At 31.5% G+C, this 11,061-nt stretch overlaps 2 protein-coding genes across 2 annotated transcripts; one reads left to right on the forward strand and one right to left on the reverse strand.

Moving 5' to 3' along the window:
* Window positions 1–326: 326 nt before the first annotated feature.
* LOC123923336 lies at window positions 327–3,046 on the reverse strand. Its single transcript, XM_045976022.1, has 5 exons — window positions 2,718–3,046; window positions 2,517–2,587; window positions 1,612–1,717; window positions 1,204–1,336; window positions 327–782 (listed from the first exon to the last, which is right to left on the reverse strand). Exons 1-5 carry the CDS (start codon window positions 2,777–2,779, stop codon window positions 618–620), a joined length of 537 nt encoding a protein of 178 aa, XP_045831978.1. The 5' UTR covers window positions 2,780–3,046; the 3' UTR covers window positions 327–617.
* Window positions 3,047–8,404: 5,358 nt separating this feature from the next.
* LOC123924339 (organic cation/carnitine transporter 3-like) lies at window positions 8,405–10,990 on the forward strand. The gene is made up of 2 exons (XM_045977200.1): window positions 8,405–8,572; window positions 9,431–10,990. The coding sequence occupies exons 1-2, from the start codon at window positions 8,525–8,527 to the stop codon at window positions 10,904–10,906; spliced, it is 1,524 nt and encodes a 507-aa protein (XP_045833156.1). The 5' UTR covers window positions 8,405–8,524; the 3' UTR covers window positions 10,907–10,990.
* The last annotated feature ends 71 nt before the right edge of the window (window positions 10,991–11,061 follow it).

An 11,061-nucleotide genomic window follows, 5' to 3' on the forward strand; every position in this document is an offset into this window, starting at 1 on the left:
TTTGAAAAACATATTTACTTTAAAGTTTTTTGGTAGTTTAAAGTTTTTGTACACGGATTAAGAAATGATTTATTGTACATACCAAAATAACCTTAACTTTATTATGAATTATTTTACAAATTCTCACTTTTCAATGCAAAGATCATTAATGTTCTCAGGATATAGTGGAAAATTAAGGTAAATTATATCATAATTTTTAAAAAAAAAACACCAGTTCTTCTGAAACAAAAATAAAATCCAATTATCAAAGATTTAAAATTCAGTGAATAGTAAGTTAGTAACTATATAGAAAACATGTTTTGAAGAATATTTATTGACAACAAATGTACCCAAAGTTGATAAATACTTACAATATATCAAAAACTGAAAACATAACTGAATTGTGTAGCCTCAAGGGTCATCTCATACATGAGTCAAGTATGTACATCTTCAAACAAATCAACCACTTGAGAGTCACTTGTCCGTATCGAATACGTGTGTAAAACTTTTTTACATTGTCAGTATATTGAGTACTGTTTTTGCATAGCTATATATGTTGTTTCACTGAGAAACAGTTAAACAAGACAACATGTGAATGATTGATCACTCTCGATGAGTACAAATGTAGCGATTATTTGTCATATATCCCATACCTTCAAACCAAATTCAGACCGCGGTTGGAGTGGCATCTTTGGACTCGAAGGAGGACTGCTTAGTCTTCGAACTAGAAGTTTGAAGCATGGTATAAACATCATGTAAAGACTTCCCAAAATAAATGGTGATGCAACTAGCCACCCTAATAACTGAAATAAGGAAGAAAAAATGATAAACAAATCATTTCAAAAGTGATTATTTGAACATCTCAAAGGTCAAAAGAGTACAGAGAGGTTTCCACAGCTTCCACCCTTTATAGACTGACTATAGAACTAGTCTCCAACTCGATTACGCTGAGGCATGACAATTTATCTGTTAGATTTAAGTTTAACAACCTCTCAACTAGAATGTCTTCTAAGAAATCGAACTTGGGTTCTCTTTGTAAGGATCGAAGTTCATTTCCACTCTAATATACTCTATTGATAAAAAATACACGGATTTATCATGAAAATATGTGCCCATAATTAGTAGTTGATACTTTACTTTTATATATCTTTTGTAAATTTAAAGTAAGCTCCTAATTCAGAAGAATCAAATCATTTATATGATTTAATGGCATCAGTAACCTACCGCGTTGACAATGCTTAGTAGGACTTGACTTGAAGCTTGGCCGGTAAGAATTTTCTTTAAAACATCGGATGTTAAAGTGAAATGAGGTGCACCAGTCATAAATTCACCAAAGCGCAGAAACGGTAAGATCAAACTGAAATAAAACTTTCAATTAGGACTTAAACATCAACATAGTTAAGATATCATACGAACATAATCATAGAGCTATGTTGCCAATCGCAATACGAAAATGGTGGTTTGTTAAAATTAGGTTGTGCTATAGAGCTACAGTGCTGTTATAGCCTTATTTGACATCAATGATCAATCCATATTAAATTGCATCGCAGAACAAGAGTGGTGTGTTAAAATTCAGGTATTTTCTATTTGACAGCACTGCCATAGAAATGCAGAATGTGAAACATAAGTTACCTCAATTCTATGGGAGTAGCAATGAAGTTTGCAAGTAACAAAATGGGAGCGTTAACAAAGGATCCAAGCAGTGTTACAGCAATCCCACATAGGAACACAGTGACACCTGTTTCAAATAAGTGCTCATGTAGTTTAATCGAGTCAATGTGAATTTCACTCGTATTACTAAGAGAGTTTAGAGGGTACACTCAAACCTATCTACAAGGACGGACCAAGAACAGAAAGTTCAGCCAAATTAAAACATAAAGCAACATCTATCCTAACAAAGAATTATCAATTACTACTTATTCCTACAAATATACTCTCTCTAGTCTCATATATAAGCAAAAATTCTTTTTTCAGGCTCATTGAATAATTGATGTATCTGGTTCGTAAAAAGATAATATTATGTCTTTTGTCTTTGCCAAGAACTATTTTCATGAAATGACCTGGAGATGCTCCGCAATAGCCAATACATAAAGGGGCGGTGTTACAAAAACATTATTTGCAAGAACTATTTGCAAGAACTTGTGACACTATTTGCAAGAACTTACAAAAACATCTTATGACATGCTCATAAGCTGATTTCATCTTATTTCCATAAACTCTCCTGAATACCTTACAAAAACAGCTTATGACATGTTCATATGTTGTTTTCAGCTTATTTCTATAAACTCTCCAGGATAGCTTATAAAAACAGCTTATAGATTATACAAAAACAGTTTGACTTTATTTTATCCTATGCTATAGAAATAGCTTATTCATAATAAGCACTTACATGATGAGTGTTTATACTATAACTTATAAGCTAAGTAATAAGCTATTTTTCCAAACATGGCCATATATGATGAAAGATATATGAAAGAAAGAATCCAAAATCCAAAATTGGTAAAAAAAGTTAAGTCACATCAAAATTAACAACGTACCACAAATAGGAAAGACTCCAAGTGTAATTCCAAGAGCAGCAGAGAAAGATAACTGCTTTGGTTCAGCACCACTGAACAAAAAAGAAAACACAGAAATTAATTAAAAAAAAAAACATTTCATGAAAAACTTAATATAGTATCATTAGAGAAACAAAAAAAAAACATTAATAATGAAAGAACAAGAACATTAATATAGTATACCCTTGGAGAACCAATACAACGGGATCGACAAATTTGTTTTTAAACCAACTGATAAATCCCATCTTTCTTCCAAAATGATCCAATTTAGGTTGGGATTGATTTTCTTTAATTTGAAACCACTCAATTTCTAAGACATTATTGGATGTTTATTATATAATATAATAATAATTCTTCTTTAGATCTCTATCAAGAAAAATATATATATTAAGATTTGTAATTAAAATTTCTTAGTGTGTTTGATATTTTCCCTTAATTAATGGATCTTGTGTCATTTGGCCTTCTATCATTATTGGAGAGAGGAATAGATTCTTTAAATTTTTTGGATAGGAGAAATGTGAAATGAAACTACCCTTTAAGATACTTGTGAACATATACCACGACCTTTTTAATAATTTGATGATTTTCATATAACGGAAATTATGATATATTACGACGACGACGAAAGATATATCTTAATATGTTTAACAGATTGTCTTTACTTTTTATTTTAAATTTTGATTAAATATTAAAAGTTCACATAAATTGAATTATGGTTTTTTTGGCATAAAAGAATAGTGGCAATGAAGAAAAAAAAAATGAGACATGTTTTGTAAAAAAAAATTGAGTAAATATTTTTTTGTAATCGGACGTGTAAAAATTATATACACATTTCGTCATATCCCAATTTTTTTATAATTTGTTTACGGTTAGCTTATGTTTAGCAAGCTTATAATATAAGAGATAAGGAAGATTGTCGTTCAAATTTATTGAAAAACAGGGTTACCATATTAGAATTCCTAACTTTTATCACGATTGAAGCACATACTCTAGTAGTTGAAAAGCTTTATTGTAAGCAAATGCAAATTCGATTTTTATTGTAAACAAATTTGTATTTTTTTTTTTAAATATAAAGCCACAATAAAAAGATAGGAAAAATTAGAGGGGAATAAAATTAGGTTTAGCTTATGTTAGCAACCTTATAAATATATAAGAGATATAACTCAAATGCAAATCTATAACGCGTCTTATTTAAATTAATTTGGAACTGAATATTGCAAAAGTCCAATGGCGACGGACTTTACAGTCGCTAATAATCGGTCTCCAATTCGGTCTCTATGGTCACTTAGCGACTGATTTAGCGACCGATTTGCTTTTTGACTTTCACACTCGAAGTTTGGTCTCTAATTCGGTCTCTATAGAGACCAAATTATTTTGGTCGCTAAATCAGTCTCTAAAAGCGAATTTTCTAGTAGTGTTTTGTCTGTCATAATTCAACTTATCATATATCAACCGGTTTCCAGACGCCGTCAACAATTCGCTAGTGCATAGCTCTTGACATTGGTGAATAATCCTCTAGACTGACACAATTACTTTGGAGCAATTTCTCAATTTCTGCAAGTGCATAGCTCTTGATTTGATCATCGCTCAAAACTAAATCTGAAATTAAATAAACCAACTATATCATATAAATTTATTTTTATATAAATAACTTTTAAATACAACATTTATGTAATATATATAGATATACAAATAAAACGATGATGTCGAATTTTTATTAGCCAAATTCCTTCAGTTCGTATAAACCGCAGTACCCCCAAGGGCAAAAACAGAAATTCAGGGATAGAAAAGAAATGAGGGGGGTCGGGAGAGAAAAGTTCTTCGAAAAATACAAGAAAGTCGCACGCTAACCAACAGGGCCACCGTCAATTCATGTAAACAAACTCTCAGCACAAATACTTAATCAATTAATCTTAACATGATGGGCCAAAAAAAATTGTGGCCCCAATTTTTTTTAGGTCCTAGGCTCGGGCCTTGCTTGACCTGGCCCAAAATGGGGTTCTCATAAACATGTGTGTATATGGAACTTTTCTCTCCCGTCCCCCTTCATTTCTTTTCTACCCCCCAAAAATCTCATTTTGTCCCTTGCGGTATGAAAATTTTTTGCCAACAAACTTCGGTTTATATAAACCGAGGTTTTTAAACATGGAAAAAAAAATTCGGTTTATATAAACCGAAATAACATATACCCTCCAAAAAGAAGAAAAATTTATGTGAAAATTCGTGTAGAGCTACCTGTGGTAAATTTAACATATCTCTCTGAATATAGGTCGTATGCTAATGATTTTTAATCCAGTGTAAAGAAGACAAAATTTACTACAATATTGACACCGGAATTATTAAATTTCATTAAGTATAGTATGAGAAAATCTACCTACAAGTTTGACAAAAGTTTCTATAAAATGTTGTAGAGATACCTGTGGTAAATTTATCATAGCTCTCTGAATATAAGTCGTATGCTAATGATTTTTAATCCAGTGTAAATAAGACAAAATTCACTACAAGATTGACACCGGAATTGTTAAATTTCATTAAGTATAGTATGAGAAAAGCTACCTACAAGTTTTAGAAAAGATTCTGCAAAATGTTGTAGAGATACCTGTGGTAAATTTATCATAACTCTCTGAATATAAGTCGTATGCTAATGATTTTTAATCCAGTGTAAATAAGACAAAATTTAATACAAGGTTGACACCGGAATTGTTAAATTTCATTAAGTATAGTATGAGAAAATCTACCTATAAGTTTGAGAAAAGTTTATGCTCTGTTTCTGTACCAGTACCCTTTATTTGGTCAAACTGAACCAATTGGATAGTTAACCCTCAAAACAAAAATTATATTTGTATTCTTGACACCCTAAGCTTTCCAACGAGTGGTCGTTTACTCAAATCGGACATCGTTTAGTATTTCAAATAAATTGTGGACGATGAGGGTCTCATGCTGAATTTATGCAGGAAAGCTGAAAAAAAATTAGAACACAATATTTCGGTTTATGCAAACCGAAATTTTTTAGCATGACAAAAAAAATCGGTTCGTATAAACCGAAGTACCTCCAAGAGCAAAAACAGAAATTCAGGGGGTAGAAAAGAAATGAGGAGGTCGGAAGAGAAACCATGGTGTATATGTGCATATAATCTTATTTGACTCCAAATTGGTTAGTAAACTAGAAAGAATAAAGTACATAAAATAATACTAAAAGTGGTCTGCGAGGCAGGGTGTTCATCAGATCAGACTGCTGCAATGCTTCCCCGTTGCAGAACACGCAACGAAGGCCCATATGCACCGTCCGTGACTCCTTCGTAGTTCTCAAAGTGGTCCTAGAACTAATAACAACACACAACAAATAAATCTAAAAATACACTTTTCCACAAGCATGTACTCCTACTACATTTGTTTTCATCATGGTATAAACTAATTAATTTTGTACATATTAAACAAAATCTAATATAATACTATATATTTGTATTTTAATACTTTAGGATGAAAAATTAATATTTAAATTTGTATTTTATCTTATACTCCTTCCGTTCCTTCCGTCCCTTTTTATAAGACATTTTTACAAATATCAATGATATTAATTATTTTTTTTTAACTTATCCTTATTTACTTTACATAGTTTTTTTGAATAGCCTTAAATTCCTTGTTGTTTGATACAAAGCACTACAATTAATTTAAAGGGTAAATATGGAAAATCAATATAACTTGTCAATTAATTTAATACTAAAATCAACTTTCTTAATATTTATATTTTGTCAAACTAGGCCTTATAAAAAGGAACAGAGGGAATATTTTTTATAGAAGAGGGACAAGTTTATTAACTCAAAAATTGGGGATAAACATGACCGGCATGGAAAGGAGCACTATGACCACATTGTATGAATATATGAGCATGATGATATGTCTCTCTAGAGTAAAGTAAATAATTCCTCCGGACACAATTATAAGCAAAGGTTCATTGAAAAAGTAATGTATCTAGTCAATAATATAGAAACTATGTTGATATGTTCAAATTAGTTTGGAATTAGCAATGGAAACATCACTAAATTTAATAGTATGATATTGAAAATAGATAATAATAATAATAATAATAATAATAAAAACTTTATAAGAAAAACTAAAATTCTAATTATAAGATATATTATTTTCCTCTTAAAATACAAGTAAAAATTAGTCAATAAAAATTAATGTAATATTACCAAATGTTAGTTGGTTCAGTGGTGATTGACGCTAAACTTGGTAGGGAGGACCATGGTTCGATCCCCCGCCACTGCATTTGGGAGGGGATTAGAACCACTTGATGTCAGAACTCGCTCCGAACTCTAGACTACTAGGGTCCCCTTCCCCTAAGAATCAGAGGGTGAAAACCAAAAAAAATTAATGTAATATTCTTTTACTAATAGACCTAATATATTAATTTTGGTTGATATTTTTTTTTTTATATTATACTCCCTCCATCCCAAAATATAAGGGAAAATTGGTCAAAAAACTTGATGTATTTGGTTAAAAATTTGGACTAAATACATCAACTTTTGTTGACCAATTTTCCTTTATATTTTGGGACGGAATGAGTATTTTAGAACGGAGAGATAGGGATAGCAATTTGACTCACACCCAGAGGGTACCCGCAAAAATTACCCACAACGGGTAGGGTAAAAACCCGTATTTTGGGTACGGGCACGGGTATCGGTAATTACCCACAAAAATGAACGGGTATGGATGCGGGTACGGGTACCTTAGTACCCACCCCGCCCCTTACCCGCATAATATTTATTTATTTATTTATTTATTTATTTATATTAGTATATTATAATATATGTAAATCAATTTAAAACAATACAACTCTACTAAACTATTACATATTTTTAATAAAAATGTTTATTTATAATATAATATAAAAATAATGTGAATATTTAACATAAATATGAACTTTAACATAATGTTAGTAATAATTTTGTTTATAATTTTCATTAGTCAATATTAAAATCTTAAATTTTTTTTAATTCTATTAAAATTATATGATATTTTATAATTGATCAATTTATTTTTAGTAAAAATGCGGGTAACGGGTATGGGTAATGGGTACCTAGGTACCCGGGTATCTAGGTACCCATAGGGTATGGGGACGGGGACAAAAGTTGTTACCCACGCGGATATGGGGATGTGTACGGATATTTTTTCAATCTACGGGTATGGAGATGAGTACTATAGTATCCTACCCATATTCTACCCATTGTCATCCCTACGATGAGAGCAGTATAATTCAACCATCTTCAATATAATAAATACGTGAACATGGGATTTTGTGGCGGCAGGAAAGCAAGATCCAAATCTTTAGTATGTGGAAGCTCACCTAAAATAAATGAGAGAGGTCACCTGTAATAATAAATACTCTCTGTCTCAAAATATAAGAATGAGTTTGAATATTGCACGTATGTCAATCACAATTTTGATAATTAATATATTTAATTATTTATTAGTTAAAATTATAAAAGTTAGATATTTTGAAAATATTCATCAAAATAAATCAAATAAGATTTTATATGCTAATATTTATATCTATATATTATTAAAAAAATATAGTCAAAACAAGATAAGTGAATAATGTTATTTAGTCAAAATAATTCTTATATTTTAGGACGTATAATAATGAAAATAATAAATACTAGTACTTTTAATAATGAATTATTGAAGCAATACTAAAAAAATATGAAACACACTACCTTTCACAAACGGCAAAAGCCACCGCGGTTTGACCTGTGGGAAAATCTCCACTTCCACTTCCACTTCCACACACAAAAACAACTTCATGTCAACACGTGTTTATCTCTATTCATTTCTGACACATAATCAAAACCTTACAGACATAAATAGTTAAATATAAACAAACCACAAGTGACATTTTTCAAAAGAGAAGATAGTGCTTGCTTTCTTTTCTCAACAAACACAACACAATACAATCTTATTTTTTCTGATCCACCGTACCACTCCTCATGGCGGCTATAGAGGAGTTACCTTCCATGCACCATGCTTCTTCCGAGGTACATAGATAATATTTATATTCTTTTTGTTATTAGGGTTTTAACCTTTCCGGTCTTCGCTCTGGTAATCTAGAGTTTGACTCAAAATCAAATTTGAGTTCTGACTAACCATTCGTGTTTATTAAGCACTTGAACTCAATCACTTAGTTATTAGTATTATTTTAAATTTTGTTCATTGTTTGGACTCTTGTTACTTCACTACTATCAAAATCATTTGATACTTCTGACTTTTTTTTGTTTTTATTTGTATTTTTTTATTTTAATTAAACTATTACATATTTACTTTCATATTTTAGTTAACCCTAATTATGTATTAACAAACTAAAATTTCTTGCTTAGAGACTTTCTTCTTCTTTTTTTTTTTTATTTTTTATTATTATTATATTATTTGGTCACATGCATTACATTACATTTTCTTAGGTCATATAATAAATTAATACTAAAGACTATTTCCAAGTTTTTGTTTAACTTCACTATTTCCAAGTTTTTGTTTGACTTTGATTATAGATATAGTTGAATACAGATGAAGTAAATTGAAATCAACCATACTTGTGCACGTTGTTGTTAATTTAATCAAATAAAATTCAAATTAACTATATAAAATTGGACACAATCACGCATTCCACGCCATAGTGTTGGTAGCAGTTGAATTTTTTATTGTTCATGTTGAATTTTCACTATTTATTTATGTTTAATCTGAATCATAGACACCAATTTTTGTCTATATATTCATAGTCACTTGAAAACTTGAAAGTAATAGCAATAGCATAGGGTTTTGATTTTGATTTTAATTTTAATTTAGCAATGGCAAATGAAGATTTAGTTCCAATTTTAACAAAAAGTGATTCTATTGAGCAGGAAAGAGTGATTCCTACAACAGATGAAATGATGGAAAAGGGATTAGGAAGATTTGGTTGGGTTGAATTTGTGCAATGCATTCTTGTTTCGTTTGCAATGTTCTTTGATGCACAACAATCATTCATAACAATCTACACCGACGATTATCCGAAATGGCATTGCACAAATTCAACCTTATGTTCATCAGATTCTAACATTTGCAAAATCCCTAAATCTTCATGGTCATGGGATGGACCAGTTCACCAAACAGTTATATCTCAATGGAATCTTGAATGTGCTAGTAGCTTTGTTACAGGTTTACCTCAATCTTCGTTCTTTATCGGTTGCCTTTTCGGTTCGTTTCTTCTCGCAACTTTAGCCGATACATCAATTGGTAGAAAGAACATGCTTGTTATGTCTTGTTTTTCGATGTCTGTAGTTTCAATTCTCATTGTTTTCTCTACCAATGTTTGGATTTACTCTGCATTTAAATTCGTGATTGGGTTTTTGCGTTCGACGATTGGTACCGTTGTTTTAGTTTTGCTCACTGAGAAAGTTAGTACTGAGTGGAGGTTCACTGTTGGGATTGTTGAATATTTTTGCTTCACATTAGGGTATATGTCATTGCCTGGTATAGCATATGCCAATAGGTTTAATTCGTGGAAAACGGTTTACGTTTGGGCTTCGGTTCCTGCTATTTGTTACTCGATTGTTGCTTATATCTTTGTCACTGAGTCTCCGAGGTGGCTTCTAATGCAAGGAAGAACCCAAGAAGCTATGGCAATGCTTAATCGAGTTTCTCTGGTCGAGAATGGTGATGATTTGACCGTGAGTTTAATAGAAGCTCCGGTTAATAAACAAAAGGCTTCGATTTTCCAACTTTACTCGTCGATAGCAGAGTTGTTTGGGAGAGGTTGGGCTTTAAAGCGAATGGTGGCGATAATGGTGCTTGGTATTGGAATTGGAATGGTGTATTTTGGTATGCCTTTAGCAGTTGGGAACTTAGGATTCGACATTTACTTGGCCGTTGTGTTCAATGGTTTGATGGAAATACCGTCTTGTGTTGCTACCTATTTCTTGGAGAATCGCCGAAGAAAGCCGTCGATTCTTGTATTCTCCATAGCTAGTGGCATATGTTGTATAATGTGTGTTGTTGTTGGATCAGGAATACAAGGAGTTAGAGTTGGGCTAGCGATGACATCGTTTTTCAGTGCTTGCACAGCTTATAACGTGTTTCTAATTTACATTATAGAGCTGTTTCCGACAAGCGTGAGGAACACTACAACATCATTGGTGAGACAAGCTATTGTTTTCGGTAACATTTTCAGCCCCTTTTTGATATCTGCTGGAAGGAAAAACGACATTTTCTCTTACGGAGTGTTTGGAGTAGTTATCATGTTGTCATGTGTTACATTGCTCAGTTTGCCTGAGACACGAGGATTAGCTCTTTGTGATACCATGGATCAACAAGAGAAAAAGGATGATATGTCCGTATGAAAATGGTAATGTTGTATGTTTATGACGCTTTTCTCATGTCGATTGTGTTTGTTGCTTGATAGGAAGAATTCTAAATTTAACCTAGTTCTTGACTTTGTGCCGATTGTCTCGATTTTGAAATGAAAACTTGAGATTTGATTTTTGAGCATTGCTTG

This window comes from Trifolium pratense, linkage group LG4, assembly GCF_020283565.1.
Source record: "Trifolium pratense cultivar HEN17-A07 linkage group LG4, ARS_RC_1.1, whole genome shotgun sequence".
In the NCBI taxonomy this organism is placed as follows: Eukaryota; Viridiplantae; Streptophyta; class Magnoliopsida; order Fabales; family Fabaceae; genus Trifolium; species Trifolium pratense.

Coding starts and splice junctions, on each gene's coding strand:
- LOC123923336 (XM_045976022.1), bottom strand. CDS start 2,779: ATGGGATTTATCAGTTGGTTTAAAAACAAATTTGTCGATCCCGTTGTA. Junction 1,718..2,516: donor TGGAGTCTTTCCTATTTGTG/GTACGTTGTTAA, acceptor TATTTGAAACAG/GTGTCACTGTGTTCCTATGT. Junction 1,337..1,611: donor GCTACTCCCATAGAATTGAG/GTAACTTATGTT, acceptor GTTTTATTTCAG/TTTGATCTTACCGTTTCTGC.
- LOC123924339 (XM_045977200.1), top strand. CDS start 8,525: ATGGCGGCTATAGAGGAGTTACCTTCCATGCACCATGCTTCTTCCGAG. Junction 8,573..9,430: donor TGCACCATGCTTCTTCCGAG/GTACATAGATAA, acceptor TCTATTGAGCAG/GAAAGAGTGATTCCTACAAC.